General features: G+C 38.2%; 1 protein-coding gene and 1 long non-coding RNA gene across 7 annotated transcripts in view; both read left to right on the top strand.

Annotated features, from left to right (window-relative positions):
- Positions 1 to 15,335, top strand: part of LOC122534993 (nuclear receptor coactivator 7-like) — a 54,138-nt gene extending 38,803 nt beyond the window's left edge. For 2 of the 6 annotated variants that reach the window (XM_043666125.1, XM_043666121.1), the window contains 10 exons: positions 43 to 432; positions 508 to 711; positions 795 to 1,154; positions 1,235 to 1,386; positions 2,320 to 2,490; positions 3,476 to 3,642; positions 4,859 to 4,894; positions 5,842 to 6,004; positions 13,194 to 13,422; positions 15,132 to 15,335. In XM_043666125.1, coding sequence (XP_043522060.1) covers positions 43 to 432; positions 508 to 711; positions 795 to 1,154; positions 1,235 to 1,386; positions 2,320 to 2,490; positions 3,476 to 3,642; positions 4,859 to 4,894; positions 5,842 to 6,004; positions 13,194 to 13,422; positions 15,132 to 15,320 — 2,061 coding nt within the window. In that variant the 3' untranslated portion in view covers positions 15,321 to 15,335. The remainder of the gene's footprint in view (positions 1 to 42; positions 433 to 507; positions 712 to 794; positions 1,155 to 1,234; positions 1,387 to 2,319; positions 2,491 to 3,475; positions 3,643 to 4,858; positions 4,895 to 5,841; positions 6,005 to 13,193; positions 13,423 to 15,131) is intronic. The other 4 variants (XM_043666126.1, XM_043666122.1, XM_043666127.1 and 1 more) reach the window with 4 other exon arrangements.
- On the top strand, positions 8,940 to 9,881 carry LOC122534994. Its single transcript, XR_006308039.1, has 2 exons — positions 8,940 to 9,046; positions 9,778 to 9,881. It is a non-coding gene; the product is annotated as an uncharacterized LOC122534994 (long non-coding RNA).
- Positions 15,336 to 18,872: the final 3,537 nt, after the last annotated feature.

The following is an 18,872-nucleotide window of genomic DNA, read 5'->3' as shown; positions in this document are numbered from 1 at the left end:
TATATTTTTTAATGCCTGTTATTTATTATTTTCAATTTACAGGGTGTTGTTGGTGGAGTATTGCTAGTTACACCAAATGCAGTCATGTTTGATCCAAATGTTTCCGATCCTCTTGTAATCGAACATGGTGCTGAGTCTTACGGTGTAATTGCACCAATGGAATTTGTGGTGAATGCTGCAATTTACTATGATATTGCGCATATGCGTGTCGGACACACAAAATCCGGAAACTTGGATAAGAAGCCAGAAATTTATTACATGAAGAAACCTTCACAAAGTGAAACTGTCAAGTGTCAGTCGCCAGAAAAGGAGGAGAATTTTCCAGAATTAACTGCAGACGATGCTGAAAACGAGAGCTGTACCGAGAGAGATGGAGATGCTTTTCCAAAGGCCTTTGAGAGAGATCTCGTTACTCCCACTAATCTTCAAAATGTACATCAATTTAAACATTAACGACTATATTTTTGCAATGTGATAGTTGTCAAATAATTGTCCTTTTGTTAACAGGAGGACGATACAACGACAACCAAAGAAAAGGAGAAGGAAAAAGAGAAGGAGAAGGAGACTAAAGAGGTGAGCAGTGGTCAAGCAAGTAGAACGTTAGAGGAACGTAGACGTTCTATGCTTGATCATCACTGGCCAGTTCCTAGTAAAGATCAGTATCCATGGCCTGTCGAGGATGAACAACAAGATTCTTTAAATTCTGACAAAGTGAGATCAATTACTCGTTTTTATGAAAATTCACGCCTATCTTCGATCACCAATTGAGGTACAATAAACGTTTTTATTTACAGACGGATTCCGCGAAGTCGAAGGTGATTCCCGAAGGCGAAGAAGGATCTCTAGTCAAACTGTCATGCCACGACTCTGGTATTGACATACGTGACCCTAATCCCCCTTTCCCAGTAGTTCAGCCCAACCCCACAAAGAAAGTTTATTCAGACGCAGATATTGTCTTATCTTCAGATTGGGTCCCTCCTATTACTATTGCTCCGACGAACGTTACAACTGATTCGCTAGATAGTGGTTCTGCCGTTAATGGTAGGAAGAAGGCGAGTTCAGTATCATTTAGCTTAGACAGTAATAATACGGAGGAACCTGAGAAAGATGAGGAACATAAAGACGATGACAAACAAGAGACTCGCAGGAATAAGGTGATATTATTAGATCCATCTTTGTCATCCATTCGATGTAATCTGTATTTTGTTTTAACTGTTTCTGTCATTTGTTTCAGATGTTAAAACGATTGTCATATCCTCTGTCGTGGGTGGAAGGGTTAACTGGCGAAAAGGAAGATGAAAGTAAATCTGGATCTGATAAAGTTCCGAGTCTTCCTAATAGTGCGGATTCTCATCATTCGTCAGTTTTCAGCAAAGTTTTCTCAAGGTGATAACACTTAGCCCTGTTAAGTTTATAAAATGTTTACAAGGATTTTTCTTTGTAATTCATATGATATAATAATTGTTCTCTAAATTAATATCATGCGCTTTTATATTTTACTTTACTATTCGTGTATGTTAGTAATGAGTAACTCGATGAAAAAGAAATTTGCATATTTTCTATATACAGGAAAGGTTCTCAATGCTCGGGCCTCCTTTATATGGTGTAACGTTTATTTTCCATGTAATCGCTTTCTGCTGAGATCTTTTAGAAGTTCAAAATAACATTTACAACGTACTCGGGGCTATTCATAGTGAAACACGGTCGCGTACATGGCGCATAAGCTTGGCAAAGATTTTATTTCGAAAAGCACGTTTCATTATGAATATCCCCGTTCGTTATAACATAGAACATTAATTAGAAATTTGCGCGCAGAAGCAAGCAGCTTATTTGCATTTGCGAAACGCGCTTTTGGAATAATCTTTCTTTCAATTTCTAAACGGTAAACGAATCAAAGGAATGGGCACGTGTAATGTTTCCAACTCAATCCAGACGTTGTCTTCGATAAGCTCGTACCATCATAGTCCGTTTTTTTTTTTTTTCTTTCAATTTTGCTCCTCCGTTCTTATTTTTTTCTTTTTTTTTTTTTTTCTTACGAAATGGAACCAACAAATTAGTCATTTAGCTCAATGTGGTGTATCCGACGAGGAGAAATAGAATCATTGAAATAACAACATGCCCTAAAATGATTTCTATCGATTAATGTAATTTGGCACAAACTGATTCGAAGGGGCTGATTTGAGAATACTGGTTATTTTTCTACCATTTTGAAACCGATACGAGCAATCAGACTGTGATGGTAAATCTGTGTTAAACATAAAGCTTAACCATAGTTTCCAATGTGACTAACAAAGAATATGTAATGGTGGTGGATATAAGCTCGCCGATCAACCTGGTGAGTGACTTTAGCTCGGGCCTGTTTGCTAAAACTCCCAGCGAAGAGAGCGGTGGGGGCGGTAGAGCCGGAGGGACACCTCCGCTTACCGCCTCCTCTCTCTCCCAGGACTCCAGCAATCCTCAGATTTCACCTGGTCCAGGAGGGCTTATGGGGTGAGTTTGGGCCCGGTCATGAACCAGCAAGTTAATAATGTAAAATCCACGTTAAAATCCACTTTGTCCTTATGATTTCTCTGTTTTTATTCTGCCCACTGTTGTTCCGCTCTCTTTCGCTCTTTCTCTCTTTCTCTCTATCTTTCTCTCTGTCTCTGTCCGTTTCTCTCTTTCTCTGTCTATCTCTGTCTTTGCCTTTATCTCTTTATCTCTCTTCTTTTATCTCTATCCTATTGGCTGTTGAATTTTCTATTATTTTTGGTTGAACGTTTATCTTCTTATAGATACATCTAGCTCGTTGTTTCTTGTTGTTTTCCCTTTATAATTATACACGTGAGACTCATGTTGTGAGATCGTTCTCTTGCCAGTTTTTTATGCGACCGACGATTATGTTTCGCAGGATGTGAAATTAATCCGAGTTTCTTGTAAGTTCCACCTGTTCAAGCATCCGACACGATACTCTATACTTCGTTATACTACCTCACCTGTCCTCGTCTCACTTCAGTTTTATTTAATACTTTCTGTTAAACTTTTCTCTCGAGGTTGAGAAAGATCAGCGTTCTCTTGTTTTTCCTGCTTTCAGGTAAATGTGCTACCGTCTTTCAGAAATCGAAATTAAAAAACAAATATATACTATATTATATATATATATATATACCGCTCTACAGTTATCGCTTACAGACAACACACTATCGATTACAGTCGAACACAGCGTTTTAGTAAACCCCTGAGCAGCCATCCGACTTTATTTCGCCGTACCATACATGTTGGATACAGTTTTAAACATCTATCTTGAATGTCATTGTTTCTCCACGACTCGATCGCTCTCTATCATGTCTGCAATATGTACATCACTCGGTGTGGTACGCTGCTTCGAAATTACAGTGAACACGAAACAGTGAATTCTCGTGTACTCGTGATTTTGAAACGCGATCTCTCAGCGGTGTTAATCGACAATCAATAATTTCCTGGTTTTTCCTTTCAGGCGGTCTTCCGTGGGCACGTTCATCAGGCAGCAACCGTTGACGTCGTCAGGTAGCAGCAGCGTGGACAGTAGTCGAGGCAGCAAAACATCGACCACCGCTCCACGATTGGACTACCGTAGCATGGTCTCTGTCGAAGATATGCCGGAGCTGTTCGTCAGTTTCGACAGTAAGTGTCAGAAATTTCTCGATCGATTTCTCTGTGGAACTCGATATATTTCAATTTCTCTTTCTCTCTCTCTCTCTCTATACATATATATATATATATATATTCTGAATGATTAATTCAATGATTGTAAGATATACTGTGACAGACTCCGCTCACACAAAATGTCTCTACGAACTCATGAGCCTTTACAGGGTGTTTCGTTTTGTTGATGGACTTTTTTGAAGAAACAGTTATGAGGTCTATTATGAAACGGCTATTTTTAAGAGTATCGTATTATTGTTAGAGAGAAGAGTCTTTACGTCAACAGGAAAGGAAAACACTCTGCGAAGGGATCGATAACTCTATAATTAATCACACGTAGCCGCGAACACGTGAAAGAAACGGTGAATAAATGATGGCAAACGGGATTACGTTCCACGCACTGCACTCGCTCGTATGTATAGACGGCTTCTTAAACGATGTTATTTTGCTAGTGCATTTTATTATCGCCCCCTTTCTTCGAATCTTTGATCGTCTTTTTGATTCGACATTTTTCCAACCTTACGGACGTTCTTCTCTTCGCGCCAGGCGAAACGAGAAAGGCCCAACTCGATCGACCAAATGCGCTTACGTTAACATTGTGTCACACAAATTTTAAACGTTTAGTCTCGATTGTTATTCTGTATGGTTTCTTGACATTCTCTACTCGTTTGTCATTGCCAGTTTTCTCTTATACATCTTGAACTCGGTGTGTCATTCCCCCCTCGTCGAACGTTGTTCTACGAATCTGTGCCACCGTTTACCGAGCAAACAATCATCGATTTGAGATTGTTCCAAGTATTTCGCATACCCGACACAGATTCGTGGAACACCGATTCTCTCATGATCGTATGGGTTTGGACTCTGTCACTCTATTTTTACTGTCCTGTCACAGAGTCTGGACTCGAACCCCTTCATTCTTAAGCTCGTTATCGTTAATTTAAAAAAAAAAAACGAGGAACATTATTATGTCTTCAGGATTTTGAAACCCTTTCTGCTCTTCTGTCTGTCGTTGAAGAATTTTCATTCTTTCACTGTGTAAATAATATGCTATTTTAAAATCAATTGCAAAGTTAAACTTAAGAATTAAAAGTGACGTTTTTGATCGCTACAAGGCACAGCAGAACGAGTTTCACGATCGTCTGGTCAATGAATTCATACTAATGCAGTAATGTCATATATTTTGTTGTCCCTCTAGTCCAAGCACCTAATTTTCCCGAACTCGAAGGCCTCGGTAGGTTCATACTGTATTAGCTTGCTTTTACTCCCTCTCGTAAATCACCGTACCTCCACAGACTATTATTATTTATTCGTCTTTCCTTTTCTTTTCTCTTTTTTTATTTCTTTCTTCTTTTTTTACACACCTTTTACGCAACATCCTTTCGTTTCTTACTATTATTGCCATATCATGCAGTCAATGAATTGCTCGTGAATCGCACCATCGACGATCTTACCATCTGTGTTGTCCTGTGGAGAGTTAAAACTTTTTTCACTTTCACACGTTTCCGTTTCGATTTTTTTTTCTTTTTTTTTTTGCCACCTGCACCTGCACACGAATGCGTTTATTTTCCTCGAGATGATCTGTGCAATTTTCACGGCGAGAATATATATATTACATATCCAATTCGTCCATCCACCAATCAGAACATTGATTCTGAGTTTTTTTTTTCTCTCTCTCTTCTTTCTTCACCGCTGTTTCTCACGTACTTTTGCTCTTCCTTGCGATGTGTTGTGCCCGTTTTTTCGTGTACTCTAACTGTAACTCGTTTTCTGATTTGTACGTTTGTCTTACAGTCCCACTTTTGTATAATACATAAATAACAGCATACATTTGAAACGGAAAGAACAAATTCGATAACACTGTCTGCGATGCCTTTTGAAATGTTCTTCAAAAAAATGAGCTTCTTATATCACCCCTGTTTTTTTTTTTTTTTTTTCTATTTTTTTTTTCTTCCTACCTTTCTTATTTTTTTTAATTTGAAGGGAATGTATATTCTATGGTATTTAAATTGTTGTGTGTCTTGTCGGGAGATTCGTTTAGAGAGATCGCAGACATCGCGTGTCGATTGTCGCACTATTGAGAATGAATATCGAGGGAATCAATTAGTAAAGCAACGAATGCCAGAATACGAAGGTGAGAGTCGCGCTTGTTATAATGAATCGTTCTGTCGCGTTATATAGAGCTTATACCACGACCAGCCCATTCCTGCGAGGATCCACCGCTGTACCTGAGACTGCGAACCGGAAGACCTAAAGACAAGAAGATTCCACGATCCACGCCTATTATGAGCTACGGCAAGAAGAAGCTACGGCCTGAATACTGGTTCAGCATACCACGCAACAGGTAAATAAAACAGTCAATCTCATCATCTATAGAGATTGTAACGCCCACCGAAATCCTCTCCGTTTAAGTAGAGATATCTCTGCGATTAAATTGGATTCAAATGATTCTCATGGTTGCCCTGTAACTACCAAAGCGATCAAAAATGACCAATTTATAATTTCAAACATGTATTTTTAAAAACTATTTATTTCTAAATCATTTTTCGTGATACATATGAATAAAAGCTTGTATATACTTGCTTGTATTGTAAATTCTCCTCTATTCTTTTGTCTTCAATGTCCCTGATGTGGAAATTTTAATGCCTCAGTCTCGTTGGTAGTTCTGGTGTTATAAAATTCTCACAAAAATTGATAAATTGTTTAATCTATGTCTGATTTTTTATATTTGAGCCATTTTATTAAAATGGTGCATGTTGTTATTAAAATAGTGCAAGAAATTATAAAAACTGTTGCTGAGACGGTTCTAATTCTTGACCGATTATGAAAATCTTTATTATTATTGATCTTCATAATTTGGCTTTTTTTTTTAGAGGAATCACATTGCTCTTCTCGATTTTACTATGAATTTTCTCTCGACTATCACTGCGAACAGATGTCTTCTTATAAAATGACAAATGTCTTTGAATCAGGTTAGTCCCTCGATTAACAGAATGACATCCAATTCTGTTTAAAGTCAATTGTTCGCTTCTCTTGAAATTTAAGTCACAGTGTACAGTAAGACACGCTTGCTAAGTAATTGCAAGAACAAAAGCTGCAGAAGACAGCTGTTCAATGTTCAACCCCATAATTCTAGGGCCAAAAATATCACTCGCAAAACCGGTGCCAGAACTCCAAATTAAGCGTGGCCCAGAAAGATCACCAGAACTCGAATTCTCGAAAGAAATTCATTTTCGCGAATCCGTGTTTCTCGAGAGAAGAATCATTTCTCTGTTTCCCAGTGTCCTTCGTCGTGTTTCCGCGAAAGGATGCCCTCGGCTCGACCGGAAGCGGCGATAAATCAAATCTCGCCCCCGTTATACGAAACAGAATTCTCGCGGAAATTGAGCAACGCCGGCGTTATTTTTGTAAAATCATCGCGAAGTGGAGCGGCCAAAAATTACGAGCGGAACACGTGAATGGCTGCAAGAGATCGCGAAATAGATCTCGCTATTTATACGATCGTCCTCGCATTTGTCAACATCGTGAAACGTTCGTTGTTCTCCACTCCCCCTCCCCCGTTTCGTTTTATTGATTATGAGCAGAGACGTTTCTCCTTCGTGCGTAGTAAAATTCTAAAAAAAAGAGAGAGAGAGAGAGGAAATTGGCAAAATTTGAAACAGATGTAGCTCGGCAATCGATTTTTAACCCCTTCTTGGATGTTTATATTTTAATTTCTTTCTTTAATAAATATTTGAAAATATCGAAGATAAAGACTTTATTATTTATTATTATAAGGTCTCATTTAAATTTTAGCAACAGTCTGATTTAGCAATATCCAATCTCCAGTCACTGTGTAAAATCTATTTGTGTTTGTATCTGATTAGATAAAGCATGGAAACTTTTTTTTTTTTTTTTTTTTTTCCTCGAAGTTACGACCTGTATAATTGACAAACTTTTATTCAGCTACGCGAATATTTCTAATACGATAACGTTGATTGCCTCGAACTTGCCTTTTTCACTCAGTTTAGTGAAACACTATTTAAGTAGATATTGAATATTATTATTGTCTTGAATAAATCAGCTGTTATTAAATCGAACACTAAATTGGCAAAAATTAATAAATCCATAAATGTCTCTTTTCTAGAATCGAATAGACAAATATATAGGGTATTTCATTACTTGTGGGACTCATTTTGGGAGCTGATTGTACGCTCAAAAATAATGAAAAAAAGTCATATGAATATATGTCCTATCTGTCTTCGTTTATAAGATATAATGAATTTTATAAACAGAGTAAGCTCTAGTAAGCTAATTTTACCAGGGAAGGTATATTCAATTTTCATAATAATCATAATTGGGATGAAGAAAACCCACATGTTATTGTGCATTCAAGACATCAACGTCAGTTCAGTTGAAACGTATGGGCAGGAATGATTGATAAATTTTTAATTGGACCTTTTTTTCTTAATGGGAAACTAACAGGCACAAAAAGTACGTTGATTCTTTGAGCACGCGTTTACACGAAATATTAGAGGAAGTTCCAGTCGATATTAGATTATTCGTATGCGGTTTATGCATGATGNTGAAATACTACGAAATAGAATAGAGCAAGGCTTCCGACAAATTCGAGAAACACCAGGAACGATAGAGAGAGTAACCAGATGAATGACAAGACGCGGTGCAGGCTTGTCTTCAAACGCAAGGTGGTCATTTCGAGCACCTTTTTTAAAAGTAATTAAACCAAAAAATTCATTATATCTCATAAACGAAGACAGATAGGACATACATACATTTGATATGACTTTTTCTCATTATTTTTAGGCGTACAATCCCGAAATGGGTCCCACAAGTGGAGGTCCTATTGCATGTTCCCATTACGGAACACCCTGTATTGCTCGACGTAACTGTTGATTACAAATGTTTTCAATCCGATAACGTTGACTGCCACTCGGAACTGACCTTTCCCATTTTGAATGAAATACAGTAGATACGAATATTATTCAGTTATTCAATATCCGAATCGAATACAACGGATCTATTGTTTTTCGTAAAAATGATGTATCGACTGAATCAATGTCAGAATTATCAGAATATAAATCAGTAAATGCCTCGGTACATTTTTTATCGATTGCTTCGCAACGAGTAGATAAACACAAACAAACGTTGGGACTGTGTGTATAAATTGATTACCCTGAAACGTAAAAATCGTGCACGGCGGTGCACGTGACCCTGTTGTTCAGCGTATCATCGAGTGTTTTTAACACTCGTGACTTTTCCACTCTCGCGATATTTTAGTCTGGCCGCGCGAAGAAAACGCGACAGGCACACGGTGTGCCTCGAGTCGAGTTTTCGAAAGTCGCTCCTTCTCTCGTGTGAACGTACTATTTCATTTCATCAGTGCTCGGTACAGTGACGAAATGAAAGAAGGATTTATTAAAGGAAATTAGTTGTACGATTGTGTATGATAGTTTTATTTCGATCACATGGTAATTCATGCATTAGATTTTTCTTTCTAAATCATTCTTTCGTTAGTCGTTAGTACGTGCAGCACAATTCTGTCTAAACAGGTTTATTATGTTTGTTCTTAGCTTTAGTCCGTTTATCCGGACGCGCGAGCTGCCAATATTTAAACGAAATGTATCGCCTTTGCACTCTTTCGTGTTTATTTTCCCAACGAAGAGTAAATATCCGTGAGTCAAATATTATCACAATTAAATTGCAGATTTCGACAAGCTCTGTACACTTGAAACATAACATATGATATACACTTGAAACATCCAAAGTAACTTGGGTGGGCCAAAAGTTTCTTCCCACTTATTTTTTTTATTTAATGAAGCATCACAATATAAGAGAAGACTAATTTTATTAACTTCAAATTTAATTTAAGTTCAGACGTGATTTCCTCATTATGTTTTAAAAATTATTTCTTCTGAATATATATATCAATATATACATATATATCATGGAAAAATTACAGATTTATTTTAGTTTTAGTCTAGACTTAAAATTATATTGTGATTGCAATAATCACTAATATTATTAATTAGCAATAATCTAATAATTATCGTCATGTCGATTTCTGGTATTATCATTTTCATTTTACAATAAGCGTTCAGCGATTGTTTATTATTGTAGCAACAGTTACAATGGCACATTGACGATAACAGAAGTGATAGTGATATAATTGGTTCGAACAATGTCGGACAATGTCAAACAGATAAAAATGCTTTTACATATCGTACAGAAAACGAGAGAGAGAGAAAAAACATTCACTTTAAATCGAATCTGTTTGTAATTTCGCATTCCCCTTCTCTTTCAATTTCGCACGTTTCGCAGAAAGAGGATTGAGTCGCGTTATCGTTGAAAAAGTCAGCTACATACACGGTAAAAAACATGATTGAAAGGCAGCATAATGATGAAAAATTGTCGACAGTTTAAACTGTTGTTACTTTGTAATAGAAAATCACACGAGAGTTGTACTTGGTCTCGTTTCTTCTACTTCGACATCGTCTAATCGGCGAGAAAATCAGAGTACATTTATCCTAAAAAGTTGTAGAAATTCAAATCATCTGTAAAAGCATTGAAAAAAAGTTTCCTGTAACTTGTTTCGCCACGGTTTTGAAAATTGAAATTTCCTCTTTGCAACGATAATTATCCCTTAAAACTTCCTGTATGATATTTTTTTTTTTTTTTTTTTTGCAAATTTGAACATTAAGATTAGGTTTAGACGTTTAGATTTAGAAGTTTTTTTTAAATTTTCAAAGTTCAATAGAACAGCACGTTTCAAGAGGTTGTTTAAAATGGGAAACTTTAATCCTCAAGACAGCGACGAACTTGGTCGCAAGTAAAATTTTTCAGTGTCAGTTACATATGTATGAATTTTTATAATTTCTGTTTTAAAGAAAACAACACTTTTTTATTCGTCACGTGGTGTTAAAGTATCTTAGAAAAAAGGAATTCAGGATAGTGAAAACGGAAGCGTTTTAAAATGAAACTACGTATGTAGATTGTTATATGATCTTTTCCTGACTGAAAGTTATAACAAGTTTAAATTGGCAATTTTTCATTTAAATTAATTGTGCTGCAAGAGACTGATTGACGCGATTGAAAACAAATTTACACTTGCCAGAATAGCGACGATGAAACAAGGGAAATTGTAAAATTGTTTCTGAAAAGCCAAGATATTCTACAAAACAATACAATAATTTTACACTTTCACGGTAAAATGTTAATGTCAAAAATCCATATGCGTGTTCAATTTTGTAAAACTCGTTTCTCGTTGAAAAAAAGAATCGGTTAAATTTCGCACTTGCAGTTGCACTGCGCTTACATCATCGTGAGTAACCGTAATAAATATACACACATCATTCCTACGTGATTCACTCGTCTAACTCTTGTTCAGTCGAGCGAGATGGTTCTAACAAGTGTCTCTCCGGGATTCGCGTTTGTTGCGTCACGTTTTTAGCTCCGTCCCTCAGTGTTGCAACCTGTTGTGCATATTTTCCAAGACAAGTTTACAAAGAACGATCGAAACGAACTCGTGGAATTAGCGAAACTAGTTCATAGTTCGACCGCGATCGCTCTGTCCTCGTGTGTTGTAATTGACGTTGACTGAAAGAAATAAATCATAAGCACAAGCTTGTGGGGAATTTTTATTTTAAAAAATTAATTAAAAAGAAATTTATTAAAAATTTTGAATTTGTATGTGAAAATGTAATTAAATTATTGTTAATAAGAATAAAAAATATAAATATAATTGATGATAAAAGATGAAATTGAATAATATGAAATTCTAATTACTTTCGTTGAGTTTCTTTTATAACATTTAATAGTCTAATTAATAAAATTATTAAAAATTCATAAATAATTAATTTTGTTGTAAAATTATTATTAATATAATTAAACATAAATATATTTTTAAAAAATTAAATTTTATTATTTTATTTATTAAAAAATATATATATATTTATAAATTTATATATATATATATTTAATTTGAAAAATTAGTATAAATTTAATAATTATATTCGGTGTTTCGATTTCAAAGAACAACGAAAGTGACATTCAAAATTGGTTCAGTGTTCGTTCCCAAGAACAGCAAAACGAAATTGAACTCCGATTTTCGACGAATTTTGTTAAAATTTGTAGCTCGTCAGGAGTGATCGAAGAAGAAAAAAAATTCAGAATACTTGAAATAAATTCTCTGACACGAACTCTGAAACTCTGATGGAACGAAGAGATCATCGTGGAAGGTGGTCACCGGAGGAAGTAGGAAACGTCCTTGCGTGGTCGTCGACACTCGGAACGGATATCTGTTAGAGAAAGTCAAGTCGGTTTCGCGACAGAGAGACAGACACGAGGAAGAATCGCGCCAAGTGAACGAGTACGACACCTGACAGCAAAATGAATTGGGCATTGAGCAGCGTCGGCAACGTGGTGAATTTCGTTTACAACCAGCATGTCTCGAACGCCGTGCAGAGCATTATACCGTTCGTCAATCGAAGGTGAAGACGAGATTTTCCTTTATTTGTGAGAATTTTTGGAACTGAAGTGTCTTACAGAATCGTATGAAACAAGTTGAAAGCTGGAGTTTTCATATTTCTAGTTTATTTCTTACCTAAATGTTATTTTATCGTTATATTTCTTTAGTTATGTATTGTTTGTAATGGAACTCCCATTTAGAATAATAATTAATTAAATCTGGTACTATTCAGCTATTGGATGATCACAATAAATTGAGAATTAGATTAGAATTGAAGTTGAGTGACGATTAACGCACGTGAAGAATTCTTTGTAGTATTTTCTCAGTTTTAAGTATATTTAAGTGGAAACAAAATAGGCAAAACAAATGGATAAAGTTGTTACTTCTCAGTAATTTCTGTCCAGTGATATCGTGTCGACGAGTTCAAAAGGAATGCGACGAATTATTGTATACGGTATATGGCCACTCGTTATGGTCCGCAATCAGTTGCCAGCGCAACCGGCAATGTTCTTGAAGTATCAGCAAGAAAAATTCCAATTTAACTTTCTCGTTCAATTTTTGAATTCAAAAGATACATCGAACATCTCCGTGGTATGGCCAAGTATTCTTTTAAATTCAAAAAATTTTAATTGAGAAAGTTAAATTGGAATTGTCTTATTTTTTAGTGGGGAAAAAAAGACGTAATTCCCGAAAGGGAAACTAGTTTCCAACAGAATGACATTCTATCGTGTCGTATTTCTTTGCGGCTCGTACATATAAATTATTTATAATGAAATTCTTCGTTTTGAAATAATAATACCGATAATTCCGAATTTCCCCGGGAATCCACTCTAAATTTTTGAAAATTTCTCCAATTCTTTCCACTCGTCCACGTTTCAATTAGTCTACGTAATCTCGTTCCACGTTAGGATAAACGTTGCAACGGCATTGATGTTGCGCAACACCGATTATGGTTATCAGCTCGTAGCTGCGCGAGTGAACGAGAAAAAAAATTCCCTCGGAAGTATCTCGGGTAGCGGGAAAAACAAACCTATAACGTGTTTTAACCGTGTGTTGTTGGTGTTCGCAGGGTGGATGACCTGTACAGGTTCATTCACGCGTGGGTGCCGTCGCTTTATGGAGAACTGGACGAGAATTATTGGCGGGAACGCGGTTACATACTGTTGGACACCGACACGGACCTGTCGCCGGAATTATCGCCGCACGAGGCTGGGAAAACTGGCGAGATCACCGAGGAGGGGAAATCCCGCAGCCAAGACAGCGACGAAATTTCCGACCTGACGAGAGAATCATGGGAGGTAAGTGGTACGATTTTGGAAACTTCTCCTCGTTTCTCAGCTGCTCATCGACGATCATATTTTTTTCCTCGTTTTCAACGCCCGTTGCCACGCTGAACGCTCGTTTCGAACGCCCTTGCTTGCCGCGTCTCTCGGAATTGAATATTCCGTTTCGACGTATTCACTTTAACGTTATCAAACGTTATTATTCGGGAGAATAAATTCTCAACTTGTTATCGAAGTGTCAGGGAGCTACGTTACGTTACAATTTAATCTCTTGCGCTGGAAATGACGTGCCACGCGCGTCGAGAATTTCTTTGTTCCAAAATTGTAATATTTCCTCAGTTTTTTTATAAGTATATTTAAGTGTAAATGCAACGCAGGCGAAGCAAATGATAAGTTCATTACCTCTCAATAACTTCTATCCAGTGATGTTATACCGACGAGTTCAAAAGAAAGAGAAAGCGACGATTTATTGTGTACGGTTCGGTCACTCGTTATGGTCCGCAATCCAGTTGCCAGCGCGAGGGGTTAAAAAGTGTGTATCCGCTTCCATCTTCGTTTAAAAATTTCCATAGTGTATATTTGCTATGTTCGTTTTGAACATTTTGTGTAAAAAATGCGTTTGTTATACAATAAATTATACGTGCTAATAATATGTTACACATTAAATAATATTTAATATTATTTTTACTATGTATTTAATATTAAATAATAATATTAATAATAATAGTTTTATCACAATAATATTAACTTGTAACGAAGTTCGTAACCTTGAACAAACTCGTTGTAACAGACCTCCATATTGGAGAACACTATAACAGAGATCGTTCAGCGTGATTACGTGTGTTTGCGAATTAGCCGTCGAATCGACTCATACATACACATTTGTCAATCTGATTTGTTCTCGCTCGTCACACCTCGGTATCAGCATCCTCGCCAATAATTTGATATTTTTTTTCTTTGACTCATCTCACGATCTCAGCCGCGAATTCTCCGCAGCTGAGGGTTCAACGCACTCGGTTCATCGTCGTCGAGTGCACAGTCATCGTTTCATTTGTCGTCTTGCGTTAATTGCGTCAACACTCTCCGGTTGCAGCATTCCTCTCGACACTTTTCTTTCTTCGTTTCTGCTGTTCTCATTTACGTTCTCATGTCGTGAATATTTTATCGATTGGTTGCTAGCACCCAATGGCTGCGCACAGCTTTGTCTTCTCGCGAGCCCACGTTCACTCACCGAGTTTCACCATCGTCATCGTCATCGGACCTTCATCCACGTCGCTTTTTTTTCTTTTTTCTGGCCGATCTGTTTTGTTTTGTTTTTTTTTTTTCCCCTCCTTTTTTCATTTTCTCTAAATTAAGAGAAAATTAGCGTTAGTGTTTCCAGCGCATCTCTCGATCCTCGCATCGACTTCGAGAGTGATCGAAAATTTTTGGCAGATATGTTATTATTGGAATGTTTTTTTTTTTTTTTTTTTTTTTTTTGAGATCAAAATGAAAGAATTCTACAGAGCTCGCGAAATTGGCAGAATTTCAGAATCTTTCCTCCAGAATCTCGATAAACTCTCGAAATTCGTGATAGCTCAAGAGTCTAACTCTGGTGCTCATGGCTTTGCACGAGAGATTCTGATAGGTGCGAAACGTGTAGCGTTCGATGCGAGTGTCGAGGGAACCAGGTGGAAATCCAGCCAAAGAAACCGCTAAGAACGGCCGATTATATTGGCTAACAGCTGATCAAGGCCCCCTACGTAAAGCTGTACAGCATCCTGAAGACGTCGAGCACATCGGCGGATTCCGAGCAGATCCAGGATCCGGAGGTACCGATCCCCCCAAAATCCTCCGTTGTCAATATTACAAAAACTATAGGAATAACCCAGAGTTGCTCGATGTTCACTATGACAACAGAAAAAGAAAAATAACGCACCTCTTAGATCAGATCTCACACTCTGTCACACCTTTCTCTCTATTTGTTTTTCGGATCTCTACGGTGCACCGTTGTCACGCGATGTTGCCCCCACGTTGATCGTTTCCTCTGCGCGATTGTTGCCCCAAAACGCTTTCTGCCGCTTCGCTGATCGATCGACCAACTAGGTTTCTATTTTTTTTTTTTTTTTCTTTTTCTTTTTTAACACGTGAAATTGTTTTACAACTGTGCATGAATGAGCGACGAAAGGAAATGAATATCGTGTGCAGGGTAGCATATCGTTTGTGCAGAAATTGAAAGCGAGTGAAAGTGGAACGAGTAAAACTTTAGGTGTAAGAAAGATGTTAATTTGACGAAAAGTCAGTCGAATTTGGTGAAAAAAAAAAAAGTGTACAATTATGTAAGCTGAATTGAAAGACACGGCATAATTACTAACAACAATGAGAAATTGTTGACAATTTAAGCAGATACAATGATACAATTGGTCTCGTTTTAAAGAGTGAAGCTTTCTACATTGAGTTTTCAGTCCTGAGTTTATTTTTACATCCTTGTGAAATAGATAGAAAAGTGAGGATATTTTCAATCGTCATCATCAAGAGGTTAATCGTCGCCTAACTCGCGTTGAACGCGCGTTCCCTTCTGTATTTAGAGCCGAATTCTAAACTTTGAACAAAATACAGGCCAAATAACACACTGTGTGTATGTGTGTGTGTGTGTGTGTGTGTGTGTGTGTGTGTGTGTGTGTGTGTGTGTGTGTGTGTGTGTGTGTCTCGAGCTCGAGAGGACAAACGCGCGCGCGCGCGGTTTTTCCATCCGACGAGCGAGTCGATTTTTCAAAGTCGCGATTCCGTGTGCGACGCTTATAGGCTCGACGATCGTGAAAGGGGGGCGGGGAGGTTTCCAACACGGTCGAGACACGGTGAACACGGGCCGAGGGATATGAGCACGAGGAACACGTCTCGGCCCTGTTACTCGAGATAACCGAGCTCGCGAGAACATGTCCGCTTGACGAACCGGCCAACTCCGCTTTTTACGTATTAATCGGCGGATGCTTGGACGCTTGGAAATTCAAAGGCTGTTCGGGAGACGAAGAACGTGTTTATTAATTCGCGATGCCTCGTGTAGCCATCCTTACTCATTCCTGCCAGCTTGGCTAACTCGTATTGTAATAGCCACCTGATTGCACTCTCTGAATCGTATTTTTTCCTTTTTTTTTTTTCTTTTTCTTTTTTCCTTCCCTTTTTTTTCACCAACGCGAGAAGGCAACGTAATCCTGGAAAGTTCGCAGAGGCTTACGCAATTGCGACTCGCAGTCCTAACACGCTGGAACATTAAATTACCAGCGTTGCATTCTAATGGGAATACACGTCACTCTTTCACGATGAGCAATTTACACGCTTCTTTCAGCGCAAATTGAACAAACGTGTACCTAACGCGTGCTTCTCGAGGATAAAGGGGAAAAAAAAGGAGAAAGATCGGAGGGGAAAAAACGATCTAATGGAAAGAAAAGGCAATTTTACCCATTACGCTCATTGAAAACAGTGAGAAGAGCGGCGCGGATAAAATACAAATTACACGGTCAACTTCTTTTCACACCGGTGCCGCTGCATCGGACAGCGATTAGAACCGCGTTACGTTCGAGCGAAGATTGAAGACATCAATTACACTGGCGGAACCTATCGGAACGACGGACGTCTAGAAAAATCAATTATAAATACCCGAGCCGAGTCGTATCGAACGGAACATCGTTCCTAATGTATAAGAACGGTCCGGCCTGGCCGATTGTCCGCCGCGCGCCGAGCGTAATCCAATTTCGATGTTTGTTTTTTTCACGACACGCGCGGTGATAAAGCGGTGTATCCGAGCGTGGACGTGAAAAATCACGGCCATATTGTATATGTGCCTGTGACTGACTGCCTACTTCACCGTCTTGCAATCCATACGCCGGGATTAATCAATGACATCCATCGGAGGAATGTCTTCGGGTTTGTATTTGTCACTCGCACGGTTCCTTTGAGACCGCTGGTGGCTCTATGGAGGGATCGGGTAAATGGAAAACGAGCTGCGGCATCGAATCGATCTTGTCACCGTGTACTTTTTAACCTTTTCTGGCGATCCTCCTCGCCTCTCCTTCCAGTTGGAAAATCAATGAATCAACCGTGCTTGAAAATGACGTGGACTCCTCTCTATTTTCGCAGGTTGGCGGCTGCTGCTTCTGACGTAACTTTTACCGAAAACTTGGTTACGAAAATTGGAAGGCAGGTGGAATTGGAAGATAGGCAGGACGTTTGTTTAGAGCGAGGTCGTTAGAAGACAGAGTTTCTTTCTTTGAAAGAAAATTTTTTATTATACGAAGATCGATAACGTTACTGTGGCGTCGCGTGATTTTCAATAACAGCAAATTGAAACGTATATGTGTGTCATGGAAAGAAAAGAGAATTTTTTATCCATTAAGTTCGTTGAATACATACTACTTTCCGTAATGAAATATACATAAACTTCTATAAATATTCAAATGTTACCTGTATATGTAAAAACGTATAAAGAAGAAAAGTATGGCACATAAATTTTTAATTTAGTATTTACGAGTCTCGAACGCCAGTGTTTAATTGCAAGAGGTTCCGATTTATATTCGTGCCACGTTTTGCGATCTCGGAATGTTGTGTCAGGTGTCGAGAATTCCTCTCCTTCTTCCTCTTTCGAACAGCCTCGGAAGAGGCGTTAAAAAATTACGTTTGTTGCGGCTCGTACGTCTTAAGTCCCAAGTAGCTGGCTGCGACACATAATTACTTTCCTTACCCGTGCGCTCAGCCATCGCGGACAGTAATTAATAGTCCTTCCTGTCCCGCGAAAGACACTCTTTGGTGTTTCACGCGGCCGAATCTCGAGGACGAGCCTTTTTTTCTCTTTTTCTCATTTCTTTTGCCCGTTTACCGGATGAATCGAGGTAAAAAAAAAAAAAAAAAGAAAAGAAAAGGAGAAGAAACTCACGAAACGAAGGCAGGAGGGAACAGCTTCGTGGAAATATCGGTGTTCTCACGCGATCTGTCCGGATTGAGTTAATCTCTCGAATATTTTATATTTACGAGAGAACTGCAATTATCGACGATGATTTGCGGATTCCTCGACCGATATAAGAGAATGCTGCCAACTTTCGATTTATCGTGGTGTAATTCAGAGTTTTTTTTCATTATCTGCAAATTGTACACGATGGTGGATAAACGAAAAGTTAAATTTTTTTTTTTTTTTCTACAGATATAACACAGGATATCTTCTGAAAGCTAGAATTTCATAATCCGTGCTTTTTTTATTACTTAAACGCAACTTGGTAAATGCTTAATGGATAAAAGATAGAGGAGCGTCGGCGTAGAGAGCTCGTTCAAAGCATGACAAATGAAATCGCGAAATAACTCAATCCAGCGTCACGCTTGGGCATGGCCGGCATAATTCCGCGCGTTTCACGGGGTCGGCCGGGATGAGCCGGAGCATTCTCCGGCTGGTAACTTCATTCGACCGAGGTCCGGCCCGTGGCCCCCCGAGCACGCTC

The sequence above is a fragment of the Frieseomelitta varia genome, unplaced genomic scaffold (genome assembly GCF_011392965.1).
Source record: "Frieseomelitta varia isolate USP_RPSP 00005682 unplaced genomic scaffold, Fvar_1.2 scaffold_659, whole genome shotgun sequence".
NCBI classification, from domain to species: Eukaryota; Metazoa; Arthropoda; class Insecta; order Hymenoptera; family Apidae; genus Frieseomelitta; species Frieseomelitta varia.
The sequence above is the reverse complement of the archived record's forward strand: the minus strand, read 5'-3'. Positions and strand labels throughout refer to the sequence as shown.